At 44.9% G+C, this 21,876-nt stretch overlaps 1 protein-coding gene across 3 annotated transcripts in view; it reads left to right on the top strand.

The window, feature by feature from the left end:
• Positions 1-21,876, top strand: part of CDK10 (cyclin dependent kinase 10) — a 282,956-nt gene that overhangs the window by 130,082 nt on the left and 130,998 nt on the right. For all 3 annotated transcript variants that reach the window (XM_069635576.1, XM_069635577.1, XM_069635578.1), the window contains exons 4-5: positions 14,486-14,588; positions 15,118-15,199. In XM_069635576.1, the coding sequence (XP_069491677.1) occupies positions 14,486-14,588; positions 15,118-15,199 (185 nt within the window). The remainder of the gene's footprint in view (positions 1-14,485; positions 14,589-15,117; positions 15,200-21,876) is intronic.

The raw sequence follows: 21,876 nt of genomic DNA, 5'->3' as shown, positions 1-21,876 counted from the left end.
CAATATGTCTTTCTTTTCGGCATGTGACAAGGATTTGATTTTAGGAACTGTCTTTGATTTTTAATGTCTGAGTCTGTGCCTTCACTGGGGATTCCACAGGGTCCAGAAATTTAAGGTGACCAACATTGCTTCTCATCTTCAGGCAACACAAATCTTTCTTTGCAGGCTTAACCATCCTTCCAGACTTGTCAGACATTTTACTCATGGTGTCTGTCATGGAGGAGGACAAACACATTGTGTATAGTTGCATTATAAATACCCAATAAATAAAAGAAAAAATGAATAAAGATCGTACACACGAAAGGGAAGAATTCAATTTAACCAGGGCCTGAAAATGTGTTTTTGAAATAGTAGAGGGGCCTTCTACAGGGCTGGTATTAGTGGGTTCCTCCATAATATGATGGCAACAATACACTCACAACCCTAAAAGCAGCAGTAGCACTTTCTTCTTAAAGAGTGCTGCCACAACTTATCTAACAGCTACCTCGCAGCACAAATAGAGATGGAAATTGGCTGGCAGAAATTCCTGTCTCGCCCATGCATGCTGCATAACGGAACAGCTAGAAAGTTCATGGCATGAGTGCCGGCTCTAGCAAAACAAAAAAGTGATGGCTGGAAGGTTTTGAATTAATCATAACCACAGGCATAGCTCTGGGCAACCCTCCAGACCATCGTTTTTCAGCCTGCCAAGCCATTACAGCAGGGGAAAAACCATATGCAAATCAGGCTTGGTCCTACCCCAAAAGGGGCAGTCCAGCCCAAACTGCTAGGTCACATCCCTTCTGCATGAGGCCACAAGCATCCCCAGACATGTTTCAGCATTGTTGGGCATCATCAGTGAGGAGTAGATTGGGTCTCTAGGCCGGGCAGACTCAGGACTCACGTCTGGGCATACCTGTCCCACACGGGGGTGACTTTAGCAAAACAAAAAGGTGATGGCTGGAAGGTTTTGAATTAATCATAACCACAGGCATAGCTCTGGGCAACCCTGCGGACCTTCGTTTTTCAGCCTGCCAAGCCATTACAGCAGGGAAAAAACCATATGCAAATCAGGCTTGGTCTTACCCCAAAAGGGGCAGTCCAGCCCGAACTGCTGGTCACATCCCTTCTGAGTGCCGGCATGAGTACCGGCTCACCCGGAGGGTCGTGTGGGGATGAACCGAGCCCACTGCAGGGAGCCCCGCCCAAGACTAGACTCTGCCATTGCAAAGAAGGCCCTTGGGGCCACCCTCACAATCCCTGCCACAGTGGTCCCTGTAAGTCAGACCTGCATGCAGGGAAACAGTAATAACACACAATGTGGAATAAAATAAAGAATCGGTTACATCCCCAGTGAACCTTTACATGGTTCAAAAGAGAAATACACTTAGCTTTCATGCTGACAGCAGCAAAGAAGAGGATGTGAGGCTGGAGAGCAGGCTTTTTATAAACTGGTTTTAGATTAAACACCTGCACCAATGTGATTGACGTTATGTTCCTTTTCTAAAGTTAAAGTAGCTAACCATGTTTTGCTGACAGTTCAGTAAAAGAGTGTAATGCAAAATCCATCTGTGTCTTGACCTAAAATTCTCTGCATGAAAGTAAAATACACTGAAAGGACACACATGCTCCTTTCAGCGTGTTTTTTATGTTGCATGTACTTTCCTGTAGCATGTTATTTTCTCTGTCTGCCTCTACCTCATTCCCAAGGGATGTCCCGTTTCAAGGACATTCATCTCACCCATGTGGGTGATTGGTTGTTTGTCGTTTCACTTTCTGGGTCTAGTAATTATCTTCCTTCTCCAGTTTCACATTGGACCATATTTCAAGGGACAAGTTCCCCTTTACCCTGTGGTCATTGCTTTGTTTTGATCCTTTGTGGGCCTTTTCAACCTCATCCTTCTTCCGTCACGCAGTGGCTCATGTGCCAAGGCATCAGTTTCCTCTTACCTCCTATGTAAGGGTCGGTTTGTCTTTAATAGTAGTCCATCTGTTCCCCAGTTGTCCAGTAACACATTGGGCCATATTTCGAGGAACATTCTGCTTCCCTCTCTGGGTATTTTGTTGAGTGCTTGCTACTGTTTGTGTTCCTGTTAGCCTGCTTGTAGATTTATGTTGTCTGTTGATGGGCATTGGCGAGAGTAGTCCACTTTGTATTAGCAGAGTGTGTGAGTGCTTTGTGGTTTGAAAGGATAAAGGTGCTGCCTTGCGTGTCGAGTCAGAAGGAGAAGGACACTGATTCTCCATCTCACTGTTGTTTTTTCATTAAATTAAAGAAGAAATGCCTATCTTTCCCTAAGCGATGGGATTCCCTAACTAACAAAACAAAGGTGCTACTCAGTGAGAATCCAAAGTAGAATCCATCCAATGTCCAAACTAACCTGTCCTAACCCTACCACTATTAACTATTATAACAACTAAAACAAGGAGAATGTTTCCCTTCTCCTGAATACTGGAGTTTCCAGACAGTTCACTTCAGTAGTGGATACTTAGGTAGTTCTAGTTTTTATGACTTCATATCGTTCTTTTACAGTTTGGTTCAACTGTTGACTTTTTTGCTCTAATATAGTTATTCTCCTTTTCTCTCATTGTATCGTTGGCTTCTCTCACTCGCATTCATCCTTTTATTCTTCTTCCAAGGTAACGTTGTCCAATGTTTAGGGCTCTCCCCTCTGGGTCTCTGAACTTTAACAAATAAATCACAGTTTCTTGTTCCCTTTTGGGTTTGACTCTTAATGTCCAATTTCTCTTCAAGTGTTCATCCTTAAGATATCTCTCTTCTTTAGTTAGGCCTTCTTGGTCTGATTGTGTTTTATGTTGAACATTCTGAGTATTTGATGTATTCCATCTTTTATCTTGTATGATATTAAGGAAAGATCTCCTAAGGAAACCACTTGGGAAGCAGCCTTAGGCGCTGGTTGATGCTCAGTGAGTAGTTGTACATTGATTGTAATCTGTTTTATGCCTGTTTCATGTGCTCCTGTGGAGGGTTTGGAGTGTTTTTTCCAATCGTTTTTTGACCAGTTTGTGCTATTCTGGTGGGTTTCTCTTGTGTTTCTGTGGCTTCTTACCCTGTTGTTCTGAGCTGGCCTGTATCTAGAGAGTGCAGTGGCTGGGGTGTAGTCCTTTGTTGGTCTCTGGCTTTCTCCCAGTCCCCCCCTTGGAATTGGTTAGAATAGTCAGGTCTGTCTCTGCCTTGCTCCTGGCAGCCATTTCCACTTGCCTTCTGGACTTTTTCCATATCTCTGCCGTACCTGTGTGACATCTCCCCTGCCCCTTGTCTGTGATTGGCTGTTTCCCTCCAGACGGCAGGCTCTTAACCACACCCTCTAGATAAGCCCACTGCACGTGCAGCCCCTTCGGCCAAGGGCCCCAAGTCAAAGGGCAGCTCCCAAAGAAGCAGCTCCAGACCGTGTTTGCCCGTGTTCGCCTGAGAAGCCAGTAGCCAGCCGTCAACCAGCAGCGACTGACGAGATACGCGTTGTCTGGGTGGGGGAGTACAGCAATCGTTGTATTCCAAAAATCGTTGCCTCTCTTATTACCTACATAACATAAGCATACCAAAATCAGCCAAAAACTTGCAATTATTACACCAATCACACACGCCCGTGACATCATCTGGGGAAGACCAGTGGGAATTCTAGTGCACTTAAATGCCCTTCATATTTTGAAGCCTAGCGCTGGCAGGTTGAACGCCCTCGGGAACCGCAGTTCAAGTCAGTAGAGAGACAGAGTCATAAGGTGCGTGGGCATTCTGAGTAATCTCAAACGTAGGTCTGTTTAGATCTGCTATTTTGTGAATCCCACGCCTTTCTCTCACTATCGAGGAGTTTCAAATTTAGGTGTGCTTATGTCTACAACTGTGAAAACTAGGCCTTTCTCCCACTATCTAGTACTCTCAGATTTATGAGTGTTTTCTGCCATTTTGTGAAACCCAGGCCTTCACCAACCGTCCAGGAACGTACAGCTACCCGCTGAAAGCAACTTAACCACAGCTTGATCACTACCCAACTAAGAACCAAGGTCAGGTTGTTCACCTCCCACAACCGACTGATAACCCAACTGCTTACCATGTCTCCAACGCTTAATATCCAAACACCACTACACCTAGAACCTCCACCCACAGGAAAGAGCGATACCAAACCCAAATCCACTATTTAGGCAGCTACCCAGGAAAACCCCCAGCAAACAGCCGGCCCCCTAGAACAACCCAAGCCCAGAATCCCCCAAATATCTAAATATCACTCATACGCAGAGACCCCAGCCAATCTACAACAGCAGCCCACTATATCACAACTACCCACACCTAGCCCCGGATTATAACTATGTACAAAAGAAGCAAGGCCACATAGTGCAAAAACAAGGCAAAGGACAAGACTCGACACCAGCCAAACCACAAGAAATCCTACAGGTGGGCTACAGCCCCTGTAACCCAAACCAAAAATGAAAAGAAAAATAAATAAATCCAAGTCCTGTGACCACCTAGGGCCACAAGATGCCCAGACACCGGACAGGACACCACCAGAGAAACAAGGAACAATCCCAATGCAGTCGCTCCCTCTTCCAAAAGATACTGCCATGATTACAGAACACACGCCTACAAACACCACAACCAACAGAACAAATGTCATGAGAAGAGAAAAATCCCTATATCTTACACTGTACCTCGCAACTGCCTCTACACAGCAACACCCCAATGCCACCAGCAGTTCTAGGCAGACAGAAAACCTATTGAAACCTCACAGGAATAGAAGAGAAGATCTGAGAAGAGAAAGGAACAAAATCAATGCCCTCACTCCCAATATCACAAAAATACAGGGGCAGTGTCAACAACTACATCAAAACATGAAGAAGTAGAAGATTTTTCAAACGCAGCTATCAATCTAACAGAACGATTCAACGACGAAGCAGAGCCCACAAAGCTCCAATCAATTTGTGTAAGCAAAACAGAAGCAACCCAACAGAACTACTGCAAGACAAACAGGCACAAAATAAACATAACTCAGTCGAAAAGATCCATTGTAACCTAATCAATGCAAGATCAATTTCCAAACATCAGAGTTTTTACCTCCTGTGCGACAGGGGTATTGACCTCCTATTCATAACCGAAACTTGGCTAGACGAAAACTACAAAATCACACTCCACAACTGCCGCCCTGACAACTTTAAGTGCTCACAAGCAAGAAGAAAAAACAAAACAGGAGGAGGGCTGGCAGTAGCTTAAAAGGAACACCTGAAAATGAAAAACCAATGAACCACTAAGCATCGAAAACTGTGAATCCCTAATCGTTCACCTTACCGCAAACTCCAAAACAAACCTCAAATGTGTTCTAGTTTACAGACCACCGACATATGATGCGACTTTCGTGGACGCCTTCACAGAAGCCATTACCAACCTAGCCATTGAGCAGGAACACCTGATAATCATGGGAGACTTCAACATCTGGTTTGAAGAAGAAACCGCTAACTCTCATAAATCACTAGCCAAACAATTGAAGACAGTGAAACTACATCAGCTAGTCAAAGGAGCAACTCACACGGCAGGTCATACACTAGACGCAATCTTCGCCAACAAAAACCTCATCACCATAGCACCACCAATACAGATCCTCTGGAGCGACCACCTCATTATCCCTTTCGTAATCGCACTACCCAGGACAACAGCCAAACAACTGGACAAACTGACCACCGTCATGAAAAGAAACTGGAGGACCATCAAAGCTAGCAATCTAATAGAACAACTGGAAATCAACAAACCACCAAAAAGGGCCCTGGACGAAGCTGACCTCGACAAAAAAACAGAACTACCGCACAAGTGGATCACCAAAACAATCAACGACATCTCAATGGAAAAACCTTTCACCCCATCACGCAAATGACAACAGCAAAATGGTTTAACCCGCTTGTCAGCAACATGAAATGACAAAACAAGATGCTTGAACTAGAGTGGAGGAAAAAATATGACCAGGCAAAGAAATTACAATTCCAACGACACATCCGCTCATACAAAAAGGAAATACACAAGGCCAAAATGGAATTCTGCGACAACCGAATCTCCAAATCTGCCAACACTCAAAAAGAACTGTTTAACACCATAAACAAAATGAGAAACTCCCCTAGCAGCAGCAGCTAAGAAACCCATGCTTGCACTGAAACTATGCAACAGCCTTTCAGATCACTTCAAGAACAAAATCAGCACAATCCACCTAATCATACAAAGCAGACCAATCTACCACAACACACAACTGACCTTGCCAGCCGAAGATCGTCGGAACAAACTACAAAACGTTCCCCAAATACCAAGCTGGTAAGACACAGCATCAAAGCCAGCTCCCCCATGGATCCCTGCCCCACAGACATACACAAATCAATCCTCACGCAAGGAGCACCCATGGAACACTTCAGAAATCTTTTCAGCCAATCACTGTTAACGGGAAAAGTACCGCCATCATTAAAATTGGCATACAGCAAGCCACTCCTCAAAGACACAGCAGGCAATGTGGAAGACCTTGACAACTACAGACCCATCTCAAACATCCCCTATCCAGCGGAACTGCTCAAAACGTACGTATATAGAACAATACAAGATTACATACAACAACACCTTCTGCTGGACCAGGCATAAGTAGGCTTCAGACCGATGAAAGGAACAGAAACAGCACTGCTCTCAATCTGGGATGACCTGAAGGTTAATGCAGACTCGGACACAAGCGCAGCTCTGCAGCATTTGACACAGTCAACCATGACATCCTCATCAGGAGATTGGAAGAAATGGGGATCCCCGACCTAGCCTTACGCTGGATTCAATCTTTCCTAAAAGATGGGACAGAAACCGCTTGGATCAAACCCTTCAAATCCACCACAAGGCAATCCACCTGTGGAGTGGCACAAGGATCCTCCCGATCTCTGCTGCTCTTCCACGTATACCTGGCTCCACTAATCAAGCAGTGATGACACACAGATCATCTACAAAGTATAAAACGCACGCAAAGAAAACACAAACCAGCAAGAATGCTTACAAGAACTCTACGGCTGGATGAACACAAACAACCTCAAACTCAACCCTGGCAAAACAATAATAATGGTTATATCCAAAAACAGCCACTACATCCCATGGCCAACAAAACTAGGAACAGCTAGCTCTGACACCATCAACAACAGTAAAGAACCTCAGAGTCCTGATGGACAACGAACTAACACTTGAGCCGCAAGTAAATGCTATAATCAAGAAATGCGTCTTCCTCCTGCACACAGTAAAAATGATCCTACCGTTCCTCTCCTTCACCCACAAAACACTAATCATCGCACTCATCATGTCCAGAGTAGACTACGCCAACAGCCTATTCCTAGGAATGCCAGAATGCCTACTAAAGAAACTTTAGCGCATACAAAACGCAGCGGCCAGACTCCTGCTCAAACTACCACGAAGAGAACACATAGCCCAGCACTGAAAATACTACACTGGCTACCGATAAAACTGCGAATAAGGTTCAAAATAATGTGGATAATACACAGAGCAATCCACAGCCGAGGAGCAGAGTTCCTAAAGAAGAAAATAACCATCTACCATCCAGCAAGACAACTCAGATCAAGCTACGACATTCGTCTAGAACCACAACTATACAATAAAAGAAAATTCGGAGGAGCATCTTTCTCACCCCTGGCTCCTAAAACATGGAATTCCCTACCAAAAAACATATGAAATACAAGGGATCAGCTGAAAGTCAGAAAACAACTAAAAACTTGGCTCTGCACCCCAGAATCAGAAGGGAACGAGTAGGGATTATATATTCTGGAAGAAACGGGAAGCCTAGTCGGGGGACTACAATCCATTGCCTAACCATCCCCACCTGGTGGGCGTAGGGAGGACATTTTGGACCTCTCATGCACATACACCGCCAATCTTACAGAAGAATTCCACAGTAGGTAGGGACCCCTCACTAGAAGTCAACGGAGCCACCCATAACCTTCCTAACCTGACCATCTCTAACCTTAGGGTGGTGGAAATGCACCTCCACGCCCATTTCCACATACCGCTAGACTTCTACAGAAGATCCTTACCACACACAACGTACCTACCGATTAGGATGCCAAACAATATCAAAGGACACAGGATGGTCATAGATGCTGACCACAGAAACCAAAGCAAAGAGGTAAAAAGAAAACCCTGCTAACCCAATACTAAAACCCCATTTTACGGCAAACACTTCTCCAGCCAAACTCAGGCGACCACATCTCTGCACAGCAAACCGCACATACTTCACCTCACTGCAACAACATGTAAACAACACATAACCATACATAACATCACATGGGAATTGCTCACACTTGAAAATCGCACCTAAGCTCAGCGAGCGGTGCAAACCGGACTGAAGCTGCCAACAGAACATCATATCTTGCTTTCCTATTCCCACTGCACCCTAGTAACTGCTCCCACAGCCTCCCTGTTTCACACGTCCTTTTTCAGATCCGCCAGAGCGCCAGGGGACCACTCCGGTGGCGATAGTGCACGGTACAAGTAACCTTTAACATTAAGAATTTTGTCTTGATCGTTCTGAGTATGACTACTTCTATTATGATTCCTTATCACTTCCTTCAATCTCAAGTGTTCCAATTCTGATTCTCTTTCCCTTCATTCAATCGCCATGACTTATTTTGATTAAGATTAGTGTGAGTGTTCCAATAATGATTATCTTTCACTTCATTCAATATGAATATTTTATCTCTCCTGGGATGAGTATGAATGTAATAATGACTTCCTGGGTCTCCCATGTTCCCCGTTACCTGACGTACTCAGGGACAACGTCACTGGGTTTATGGTTTGGCGGGCACATTCTCTCTCTCCAGTTCATCAGAATGGCTTCCCATGACTTTTCGGTTGATTTCCATTCACTTCACTGTCCACGCAAACTCTCTGGCTTTTTGCTTGCTGGTATCTTGAGCTTAAAGTGAAGTAGAGCAGTGTCAGTGTTTTCTTTTGGGACCTCTGGTCCACCACAGCTTGGTTGTGCTTACGCCATCATTTGGTTCCTCACCGGGATAAGGATGCCTTGTGTCGGCATTAGTTTCCCTCACTTCTATGGTTCCCTCACGTCAGGCATTCACTTTGGTAGTTTCCTCTTTCTCTCTTATGGGATGCCACATGTCCTCTTTTGTCTGTGTACAAGCCGACAAGCAACTTTGTATCTCGCAGGCTTCCTCTGTCTGTCCAGTCTCCTCCCCTTCTCTTTATGATGTAGTCGTGGGACTTCCCAGGCGATATCACACATTCCTTATTCCTGGTTTGTTTTGCATTCTCTGTTCCTTCATGGGGTTCCATGTCATATCGCCAACCCTCTTTTTTCCGACGGGTGTTTTGATGCGGGGGTTTTGCCAGAAAAGTTCATCTAAATTTTGTTGGCATTATATTTGGAGGGGTTTCCCCCGATAAGCCCCTCTTCATTTCATAATTTTTTAAATTTCCCTTCCCCCAACCCTTTATTTACCCTTTCCCACCCCCGCCCCAAAAGGTTTTAACGGAAATATCAGCAAAACTCCCACGGCAAAATGCCCGTGAGAAACGCAGGTGTCAGCAAAGGGACGCAATACCCTCCATTGATCATCTTCATCTCAATAAAAAGGGGATTTTCTTTTAAAAGGGGGGTGATCAAAGCCTCTGGACAACAGTAACACATTTTGCTGGTTTCTTCATACCATACCTTTCATTCCTGGAAGTGTTTGAAGATGTATTATTAGAAGGTTTCTTAGGGAGTTCCTCACAGGAACGGGGGTCCTTGTCCCCAAGGGTGTTGCAGAGCAGGCTCACCTCCCTAGCCTCACGGGAGGGGCTCCCCCTTGGGGAGAAGGGGCGAATGCCCTAGATTTGTCACACTTCTCTTTCTGAATGTGTGTGGAATGTGAGTGGAATATAGTTACTTGAATATTTCACTAGTTGTAGTTAGGCAGTTAAAAGCTGAACTGAAGACTTTGCTAGTGGGCTCTCCTTTCCTTTCTACTTGCCTGAACCTGTAACTAACAAACTGATTATGGAGTAGAAACCTTTTGTAACTTATGAATATGGCTTACATCATATTTGAATTCTGCACGGTCTCTTAACTAATAACATTCAGATGTTTTCTTAGCACCTCGAGCTAAAACATTCGAGTTACCCAGTGGGAGCATGAATTTCAAAAGCTTCTGATTACAAAAGAAGGATGCCAAGAGACACTTGTGATCGTATCTTCATGGGCATTATTTTTTTACTTCCGCTTTGTATTGCTAAAGTGTCACAAAGACTCAAACAGTACATCAAAACCTTAGGAATATTGAAGCTTCTTGCATAGCTGAGGAAAACTGACTGGCTCATGGGTTGCACACTCCCTTTTGACATGGATCAAGCCTGCACTTCGCAGTTCATTAATGCTGCCAAATTAAAGACTTATGGCTCGTTTGGGTATTGCATTTTCTGTTTGTTGTCCCAGGTCATGCCTTTTCATATTCTATATTTGAAATGTTAACATAAAAATGTCAATCCAGAGGTGAAATCTGACAGCTCAAGTACCACGCTCTCCTTCCTTCTCTCCTGTTAATCAGTGTTAATTACCAAATGTTTTACTTGAGGAAGGGATTGTTTGTGTTAATGGCATCAGAGCTACTGCCCGCGAATGATGTCTTGGACCTTTTCCTTTCTGTGGATTGCATATTCTGGGCGCAGAGCTTGCTCAGTTAGTCCTAGACCCGAGCTAGTGCCTAGTGTAAGGAAGGCATGGTAGCAAAGTAAGACGGACACAAGTTCAACAGTGCTAATATAACTTTATCAAGGGTGTAATAAACGCCTATCTAAACCTAAATCGAAGATTGGAGCAAGCTGCACCCATCAAATAATAATAATGCAGTCCTACTGGAGTCTCGTCAAAATAAAAAGGGCTTATGCTAAAAAACCTATTGCCAATCCTTGCTGCTAAGTTACAAATAGTGTGGGGTAATGTTCATGAAAAGGAAAGAAGTGTTCACAAAATGATAAGTCAGGATTTTCAAGCAGTTTGCTTCCCTTCCCCACGTTTTCAGCACAGGACAAAGCGGTTTACTTAAGCATAGCACACTCTTGGGCTTCTTCGGCACGAAGACACAGTTGCATTACAAACACCAGGGCCTTCTACGCCCAAGTCTCTAAAGTTTCTTGCTTCAGAGGGCCTGATGAATCAAACAGTTGGGTCAAACCTTTCCAAGTATTCAAGTAGGGCGATTCACTCTTCACCCTGGATCCCCCTCAGCCGGGTTCAGATCCCTTTTATATATTTATCCTCCCTCAGCTGGTCTCGGACAAATTTTTGTTTGCAGGCATTCCTCAGTCGGGTTCACATTTGTCACAGTAATATCTTCTCGGGTCACTCACGGTTCAACCCAGATCCCCTCTTCTGTGCTCAGATCCCCTTTTATACAATCAGCCGGGCTCAGACCAATTTCCGTTTGTATGCTATCAAAGACTTTCAAATGTGCATGAGATTTAGCTTGATCTGCTGAAGGACCACTTTGATTCCACAGTTTAATAAATCTCACACGCTCAGTTGGACAACAAACCGAGACCTTTGAGTGAGCACCCACATGGCGCCGGATCACTCTGTATCTGGTACCTATTTCGGTTTCATAAAGTTCCATCACATACGCGTCATCTTTCTTCATTCAATGTTGCTGCTTGCAACCTTAAGCGTAACACAAACCAGTCTATCAGTCTCTCCGACGACTCATCGGCTGTGCTGACTTCACTGGCGCTGCTTTGTTGTCGGAGCCAAGGACAGTACCATGGCACACTGTCATGCTGAGAACCTGGTGTCTGCAGAAGCTGCTGAACCCCCGACAATCCACCCAAAATGTGGCACTCTGAGCTGATATATATATATATATAACTGCTCAGTTTACCTCACTTTCAGGGGAAAGGGGGAAGGGACAAAGAAACAAACACCAGGCTGGAAGCTATCAACTCGCTGGTTCTTCACCTGTAGTTAAAACATAAACGTGCAATACACCTCATTACTCATGGGTTACTATACTAACCTTAAACTATATATCCTTTACCAAAATAGTCAAAAAACCATACCTGGTACTTCTCTTCAGTATGCCCAGAGAAGTGATAAGCAGACAAGACTTCCTTACTTGTGGACCAGAATCTTATAGATCATTCAGCCTTCTCGGTAGGTCCATTAATGTAATTTTTAACTTTGTAGTTCGTCTGCTCCACCCTAAGATTCTTGAACAAGGTCTAAAGTTCTTCAACTAAGTTTAAGGAAGTTATTTTAAGTTCTTGTATTAGTTTTTATATTTTCTTTGTAGAGTGTCTTTTACTCAGGAACGAATTTTAAACTTGCGATGAAATCTTCACGTGGAAAGCCAGCACACGTGCTAAAATCCAAACCGCGGGTAAAACGCAAACGCGCTGAAAATCCAAGCCGCGGCAATAAACACACGCGCTTCTCTCCAAGTCGCGGGAAATTCGCACACGCGCTGACAATCCAAACCGTGGGAAAAAAACACACGCGCTTCTCTCCAAGTCGCGGGAAATTCGCCCACGCGCTGACAATCCAATTTGCGGTTAAAACGCACACGCGCTAAAGTCCAAGACGCGATAAAAAATTACACGTGCTAAAGTCCAACCCACGAATAAATACGCATACGTGCTAAAAAACCAAATCACGGGAAAAAGCACACGCGCTTTTATTTTATCACATAGAAAAAACCCTCGCGTATATGAACAGTTAACGCGAGTCCAAAGTTCACGCTCGCGCTTCACTCTCACGCGCAGAGACACACGCGCGGGCTCAAAGTAACGGAAAAAAAACTCACGCGCTAGTTTTAATTGACACGTAGAGATAAAAAACAAACGTACGCGCTTCAATTTTTTAGATACAGATTTGAGATTTCAATCCCTTAAAATAAATATAACCTTTTTACAAAGTTCAACAAAAATGGAAAGTCACTTATCTTGTGCTTGAGACTTGAAAACTTCTTTTCTCAGAAAATTGGAAGTTTCTAACTCCTGTCCTGTGTCTTCACTAAACTCCATACACGACTCCTGTTATACTTTCAGATTTTCCGCTCAACTGCTAGAAACTTGTCACCCTTGACCAAGTTAAGCAGGAGCTGCAAGGCACACAACCTCTCAGCTGGGCAAGGACGATGAAAGGCAGTTTAGAATGTTCATTGTCCTCCCTATAAACAATCTCCAGCCAATTAGAATTTAGACTGAGAACCTCCATCTTGGCTTGGGGCATTTTCCATAGACTGCAATGAAGGTTAAGGGCACAATTGGCTGTTTAAAAATATAACCCATAATAACTTCCCAAAACCTTTCTATACTAAATATGTGTCTCCCCTGACCCAATGTAAATGAGTATATGATACTGTATGTAAAGAATGTCACTCCAACCTGACAGTACCTGACACACACCAATTGCTTCTCCACGCCTTGGCTATCAATGCCGGAGGGCCCAGTGTACCTTCTAAACACATTGCACTGTTGTTCAACTGTAATTCCCGGTCTTACGTTTCTTTTCTTCGAGGCCTCTTGAAAGTTGTGGTTCTTCTCCGAAAAGGTTGAGGGTATTTCCCTCCTTGCAGCCCTAAACTGCCATCTCGTAATAGCTGCTAACTCGTGCGTTTTGCCTTGCTCAGAGTGTGCTTTCATGCTCTGCCTTTTTATCCGTGTGGGGAAGTGTGATGGAAGTCAGGTGTGTGTAATTATCAGTAATTGCCTGACCCTTGTGTTGGGACATGCCAGGTATATGGCTCTGGTGTTAGTCCGTTGTGGCTCACGGTGAACTGTCTGCAAGAAAGTGTTTGTGTCGGAAAAGGGGATTGGGAGGTTGAGTTCCTAGGTATCCTACCTGGTAGGATGGGGAAAAGGTGTTATTGGGAAGGGGCCGCGTCTCACTTTACGGTGTCCCACTTCCACTCCCCGAGGACCCCTCATCCAGGTGATCCTCCCGCACTGGTACACCCCCAGGAACTGGATCCAAAAGCGATGGCTGTGTCCTGGCCACCTGGATGACAGATCCCCGGGGACTAGCGGGTGAGACACCTTTAGGTTTCTCAGACTAGCAACTGCTGTTATATCCCCAATGCACATTATTCTGGTAATTCTTCAGGCTTTTATTGAGAACTTGATTTCAGCTGCCTTTCAAACATCCTGCCCTTTCCCTTTGAATGTGTTCTTTAGAAAACACCAATTCACAGTAGATCATGACATGTTCTGAAGACAGTTGATAGTTAATCAGTATTTATGCCGTCAATGTCTGCTCTACCTGTAAATCATTTACAAAATGAGGATCAGAGGTAGGTAGTGCCCTAAATGTTAAATATTAGTCTTCTATCAGTTTTTGCTTTGGTGTTCTCCTACTGATGTACTTAATTACTTATCTTTTGTTTTTTGCCAGTTCCCCCTTAAATCTCTTTTGTTGGCCCTCTGTTTCCCCTTCTTCCCCTTTTTCCCCTGTTTTCATCTGTCTCACTTACCATATTTCTTTGTTTGTAGGAATCCCCATCAGCAGTCTGCGGGAAATCACATTGCTGCTAAAGCTCCGCCATCCCAATATTGTGGAGCTGAAAGAGGTGGTTGTAGGAAATCACTTGGAAAGGTAAATCATGTTGCCCTCTGTCACATACTTTGATTCTTTCAGACTCTCCGATGATCTACGTATAACCCTTTCTGTCCTTCTACCTTCCCAGTCCCATCAGATGAAGTTCCCAAAGGTACACAGGCCTGGGATGCAGATTATATTAGCTGCCTCCTCCTGCATTTGCCATAAACCACGGTTCTTCCCCTCTTCCCCCAGACATGGGCCTGCTCTTCTCATTCAACCTGGAAAGTTAAAGGGACTGACAAACTCCCCTTGCAACTTCCATGTTAGCCATATATCACAGTAGTGTTTTCTTTTTTTTTGGTAAAAAGTTCTGCATTGCTCCTACGAACCCTTCCACCAAAATGCACTCCTTCCAACTGGATGTTAATCAACAGAACACAAAAGGCTGTGGGCTGTGTTGCAGGATATGCAACCCTGGTGAGCCATTACCATGCTGTATAGCCCATAGTTGCGGGCGTTTATTGTTAGAGTGAAGCTTTTGTATGGGCATGCATGCTCTGACTTGTATGTTTGTATTTTACAGTATTTTTCTGGTGATGGGATACTGTGAACAGGATCTTGCCAGTCTACTGGAAAACATGCAGACACCATTCTCGGAGGCCCAGGTACATGCATTAACACCCTGATAACTAACTATTTTACGGTTTGGCTAATAATGTATTAATTCATTTTAGCCAGAGCACCATTTAAAGCCATGCCATCACATGCAGAAAAAGTATACAGAACAATCTGAAAATATAAAAAAGCACATATATCAAAGATTACAATATGAGTTCTGAAGTATTCTTTGAAATAGGCTCATTATTTTTGTAGGTCATGTTTTACCCATGCTAAAGATAGAATATTTTCACAGTCACACATTTATTTGAAGATTAATATTAAACTGTATGCCTCTTATAAGGAAGTCATGGTATCAATAGTAAGACAAACACAAGTGACCACATTTCAAGTGTGTTTATTGAACTTCAGCAAGGGGGTGATAAACGCCTTTCTAATCCTAAATCTACAGATGGGAGCCAGCTCCGACCATCAAAAAATAATAAGGCATTCCTAGTGGAGTCTCGTCAAAATAAAACGGCCTATACTAAAACTATAGCCAATCCTTAGGCTAAATACAAATAGTGTGCGCTAGTGTTCATGAAAAAGAAAGAAGTGTTCACAAAATTATATGTCAGGATGTTCAGGCCGTTGGCCTTGCTTCCGCATGTTCTCAGCATGGGACAAGGCAGTTCACTTGAGCAAAGCACACACTCTTGCTTCTTCAGCACAAGGCTACAGTTCCATTACCAGCATCAGGGCCTTCTGTGCCCAAATCTCTTATCAAAGTCTCTTGATTCAGAGGGCCTGATGTATCAAAAACAAAACGCAAAGTTATTTTCCTCTTATAAGTACTCAATTCAGGCGATTCACCCTGGATTACCCTCAGCCAGGCTCAGGTCTCTTTGTATACAACAATCGTTACTTTGGATCCCCCTCTTCTGGGCTCAGATCCCCTTCACCAATGTTCAGAGAATGTTCTTTCTCGGGTGACTCACGGTTCACCCTGGATTCCCCTCAGATCCTTCATTTTACACAATTAGTCTCCCTCAGCCGGGGTCTGACCAATTGCAGTTCGTATTAGCTATCGCAGACTTTCAAATGTGCACAGGGTTTAACTTGACCCGTTGCAGGACCACTTCGATTTCACAATTTACATTTTCCACCTCTCAATTGGATACCTAACAGCGACCTTCGAATGAGCACCCATGTGGTGCCGGACCACTCTGTAAATTATATCTCCCTTGGCTTCAAAAGTTCAGTCACTCCTTGGATGTTCAATTATATTGTCATCGCTCATCACATACCCTTCACACCCTGTTCTCTTCAGATTTATTCATACAATGTTGCCGCTTGCAACCTTGGTTCTAACACAGACGGGTCTGCTATCAGTCTCCCAGACTCACTGGCTGTGCTGAATTTGCTGGCGCTGCTTTGTTGTAGGAGCCAAGGACAGTACCACGGCGGCAAACGCTCCTCCCCGCCTTGGTTTTCGAAACGGGAGAGCCCCAGGTACCTCCGACACACAATGCACATTTCTTCAGCTTTAATTCCAGGTCTTATGTTTCTTATTCTCAAAGGCTTGTGAAAGTAGCGGTTTTTCTCTGAAATGGTTAAGGGCACTTTCCTCCTTGCAACCCTCTCTGGCCTTGCTGTCTTTCTCCTCGTATTAAACTGCCATCTTGGAATTGCTGCTTCCTCGTGTTTTGCCTTGCTCAGAGTGTTTTTCCGTGCTCTGCCTTTTATCTGTGTGCTGAAGTGTTATGGAAGTCAGGTGTGTTTAATTATCCGTAATTGCTTGACTCCACCTGACCATTGTGTTGGTACATACCAGGTATACGACTCAGGTGTTAGTCCGTTTTCTCTCACAGTGAGCTGTCCACAAGAGAGTGTTTGTGTTGGGAAAGGAGTGGGGGTTGAGTTCCTAAGTATCCTACCTGGTAGGATGGGGAAAAGGTGTTACAGGGAAGGGGATACTGCATCTCGCCATCCGGTGTCCCACTCCCACACCCCGAAGACCCCCCCATCTAGGTGATCCTCCCACACTGGTCCACACCCAGGAACTGGATCCAAAAGCGATGGCTGTGTCTTGGCCACCTGGATGACCGACCCTCGGGGACTAGCGGGTGACACACCTTCAGGTTTCTTACACTTCCATGGAGGTCTTCTCTCGGTTTTGATATCAAAGGCTGAGATGTGCATTATCATTGGCCATCCAGGTTCTTGCTGATGGTTAGGATTTTAGATAGCAGGATCTTAAACCTCAAGGTTGTAAAGTGCTTATTTGTGCAGTCGTCAGGAAACAGCAGACTGCTATTCAAATGTTCATCTTCATTAACTGTGTCATGATGGCTGGTCTGATGAGGAGTCAACAGAACAGATTAGAGTCATAAGTGAAGTTCAATGACATTAATAACCGTGCCAAGATGGAAGGAATTACTCCTATTGTCTATAGAGGAATCGGACTACAAACAATTATTATTTTTTTTTTATTGTAATATTATAGTTTTTATTATCAAACTTTTTATTACACAACACAACAAAACCAATCAGATGCAGCACAACAATTAATGCTATACTCTGGTAAATGGCAGAAATTGGATAAGTCGAGATGTTTCCAGAACCTAACTATGGGAATATGGATCATCCATGGTTCTCCAACACAGTCAAAGTGATATAGCGACTAGAAATCTTCTTAGGCCTAACTTACAGTCTTGGGATATTGCACCCAGCCCCCTTCATGACTTCACAGTCTGAGGTATAGCATCTAGCTTGCTCCTTGACTTCTGCCTGCCTGCAAGAACTTCTCTCTACTTGATTTAGCGGACATGTCCTGGCGTGGATATTCTTACCTTCTCTCTTTAGGCCCTCTTCTGGTACTACCACTACCTTTTTATGCACTCCTACCAGCAGGTATTTCTTCCCCTTTGGGTTTTTATCTGGCTATGTTATTATGAACCACCAACCACGGGGTTGCCCTGCTGAGTCAGTGTCTCTTGGTCAGTGTTTGGACCAGCCCTTTAGTTCTCTCATGTGCTTGCTATCGGACATGTAACATTCAGCAGGTTCTTAGGATTCTCTGACTCTCTGGGTGTGGTCTGTGAGGAATCAGAGATGCGAGATGGACACAAAGGTAGAGTTTTCTCACTAGATGCCATTTTATTAAATAACAAGCATTGGCAATGCCAACTGTTTGGTCTTTTGTGTAGGCATGGGAAAGGGTACTTTCCAGGTTCAGCCGTAGGGGTATTAACTGGTCATTGATGGTAACAGGTGCAAAATGGTGCGAGTACCTGGGTATTTAATAGCACTGCCTGGCAAATGCCTAATACTTATGCACACGCCAAAACTGTTGGTTTTGCCAATGCTTGTTTTTAACAGGACTTCAGTGAAGGACACGCCGAGTATTTATAAATAGTGGCTGAAGGCAGACCTGGTAAGACATTTTTATTACACAAGTAGTGGGTTTATAACTCAAATTGAGTTAGTAACTCTGAGAAGACTGCTTTGAAAAAACACTGGCAGGCACTTCCAGTGCAAACTTTGATGGTAAGGCTTGAATAAATATGAAAGAGTTCTCATGAGGAGGTGTTTTGGACAGGGTGGGGCAGGAATTGGATGGGAAAGGCCGTAGGGGTTAGTATGGCCATGGGCAGGCAATGGGTGGGCAAACACCCAAACACCACCTACAGGCTGTGTCCCCCCTCATGTGACATTCTTCCCTATCTGTACTCTAATGCAATAGTTTCGGCTTAGAGGTGTCGCAAGGTGCGCCTAATAGCCAAAACTAAAAAGGCACTCACCTTTAATCCATGTAATGATACATCTGTTTAATACCTGGAAGGCACTTCCCTGAAACAAACTTTCAAATCTGATGTTTGCACAACATGAGGGGAACAGGTATTTATTCCTCTTAAGATTTGTGGGGGCTGTACCACTCCAAGGGGATTCTCTGCTTTTTAAATTAACACTCGCGGTTCAGGCCCAACAGCATCCTTCCAAAACTTCCCAACCCCAGAAGGAGAAATGGGCTGATATTACAATATTACTGCAAGGAAAGTCATTCCATTACAATGTGAAACACGTGCCTCTGCCTGGCGTGAGTGCAATAATCCAACGTTAACTTCTCAGCCCAAAAAGTGCAGTTTTATCGCTATGATTCTTAACAGTGAATTGGAAAACATAAAGACACAGGGGTGGGGGAGATTAATAGGTACACAGCAATTCCGGCCCATGCTCCAGGGTCAACAAACGAATACCAGGGAGTTTGTAAATAACACAACACATGTTAAGCGTTGCATACGCCAATTAACGTGTATTTGAGCAAACTGTGTGTTCCCAAATCCGCGCTTGTTGACTTCGCGCCATCAAACTTGAAGTCTATATTTCCCATTACATAAATAATGATATTGTCACCACAAACGTTTACATCTTTCCTGTCACCTGCTAATGAAAGCTAGGGCATTACATAAGCCACATAAATTAATCTACTTGACAGCTCCAGCGCACGTGTGCCGCCGTGTAAGCGGAGCTGTCACTGTCCCCCAAGGTTTCGGAGGGAAACCTGACGCCACCAAAGACCAAGAGTCGTTGAGGGACAGAGATTGAAGCTTTGCTGCTTTACCATCGAAAGAGCAGGAGCAGGCATAGCAGTTCAGAGTCCCCCAGACACCGGCAACAGTAAGTTAGGTAACGCCCTCAGAGGCTAGGCGTCCCATCCCCTGAGCCCCGCACTCGCCAACCAGACCTGTGGTTTACTGCAGCAGGGCTCATGATGTGCCATCAATGACTTTGAAACTGGCTCAGCTGGTGACTGCCAGGATGGCGTTGAGCGCCGAGTGATAGGTCTGGCTTTGCCGTCAATCTTCGTCACTGCGCCGGCATCCATCCCGGACAGGAGAGCCGACATTCCACCACCATCACCACTGCCCTCTGGAGTGCCGCCGATTTGTCCTGCCGTTTCCATCCTCACTCTCCTTGCAGCTACGGCCGGGCCTGTTGTGCTAGTGTGCGCCGGGCTCAAAGGCGGCCACGCGGGCGAAGTGAGCGGCTACTGCCCAGCCACCATCAGTCACCATGCGGGTCCAGGAAGCCACTACCAAGACTCAGACGAAGGGGAAGTGATGCTAAGGAAGCAAAGGGTTACTCACTACACAGTGCAAGCTTCTGCTCCTTCCTCTTGCTGAACCCTTCTTTGCTTTGGCGAGAGTCTGTCATACCCCGGGTTCTCCGGCGCGGATACCAGGGCAGTCCCCGCAGTTCTTGGAGGCAGCCCTGGCACCTTTCCCAGCGTCGGCTTGGCCACAGTCGTAGGTGAACTACGGTTCCAAGCAGGCTCAGTGCCGCCAATCGCGTGGGAGTGTATGCAACTTGCCCTCTGCACCTCCCAGCGCCGCAGCTTTTAATACAGCTGACAGCCGCGGCTCTGTGCTCCTTAACCGTTGCTGTTACGGCCCCGGAAAGTTGCATTTTGAGTTTTCTTTTTGATTTCCTGGATTACTTTGGTCACCGAACTCAGGACTGTTGACACGCACCTGGTATTTCCTTGTTGGTTTCTGACTCCTTGTTCCCTCTGACTGCCTCGCCCCTGGCTACTCGACCCTTGGCTTTGTCACTCGGCTATTCTAATATTTGATCCTCCATGTCCGACGCCTGACTTCCAGTCCCCATATTTCTGTGCTCATTTCTGCTAGTGTCAACGTTACCCTTTTAACGCTAGGCACTGCTCCTACGCTGCTTTCCATCTACTGTTCTGCCTATCGCTTTTACATAGTACTGGTCTTGCTTAAAGACGCTGAGCTGCATAACCACACGGGTTCACTCTTCACAAGCACCAAAGGATTCGAACACTGTTTTCTTAACTGACGCTCTGCTGCTGCTTCACTCACACGTATGGTGACCTGTTGGCTCTGCAGTACTTAAACACAGGTTACTATTTTGGATTACTTGATGGACACTTTTGGGACGCTTTCTTCTTGCCTGTACACTTTCTTCAGCAGTATAAGATTCCCTTAGCCTGCGCCCTCGTGCCGTTCGGGTCAGGGTTCACTGTAACAGACACTCCTCTTGGGACTTGGTTCTTCAGGCACTATGCTCCAACACCTGTGGTGATCTACCTTTGACTTCAAGTAGGTTTCCGGCTTATCCACTCTACTTAGCAGGTAAGAGTGGGGTTGCTGAGGGCGTTGCGGCTGGGACTTCTCGTCTGTTATTGATACTTATATCCATTGTATCTGTTCCTTAGCTCTGTTGCTGCTCCTGCCTTTTCACTCAAGCCCCTAGCCTGCCAGGTATTTTATTATTCTGCAGGCTGTGCTCTTGGGGGGAGGAGGGGGGGGGTCTATTATTCATCTGTGTCCCGGACACCCTACGAGTGACCTGTCTCCTAGGGCTCGTGGTTCCTTCCCACAGCCCTCGGAACACGACCGAGACCAACGTAAACACAGACAAACACCTTTCTACCTGTCAACACGGAAAGCCTTAATAAACTAGTAGCTCTCATTTCATTACAAATCAAAACAAGCTCCCAAAATGCAAATTACTTTAGCCATTTTAAACAATGTATCATTTTATTTGGAAAATGCATGGTATCTTTCCCATTCAAAGATGGCTGCTAGTGTTTTGGGTTATTTTCAGAGAGCTTCCTTAGACACAGTCATCCAAGATAGCTGCCTGCATGGAAGATCTCAAAGAGTTCAGAGATGGGGAGGAATGGGTGGGATTAGCCATAGGGATTCAATAACCA

The sequence above is a fragment of the Ambystoma mexicanum genome, chromosome 1q, assembly GCF_040938575.1.
Source record: "Ambystoma mexicanum isolate Mex_15411 chromosome 1q, UKY_AmexF1_1, whole genome shotgun sequence".
NCBI classification, from domain to species: Eukaryota; Metazoa; Chordata; class Amphibia; order Caudata; family Ambystomatidae; genus Ambystoma; species Ambystoma mexicanum.
The sequence above is the reverse complement of the archived record's forward strand: the minus strand, read 5'-3'. Positions and strand labels throughout refer to the sequence as shown.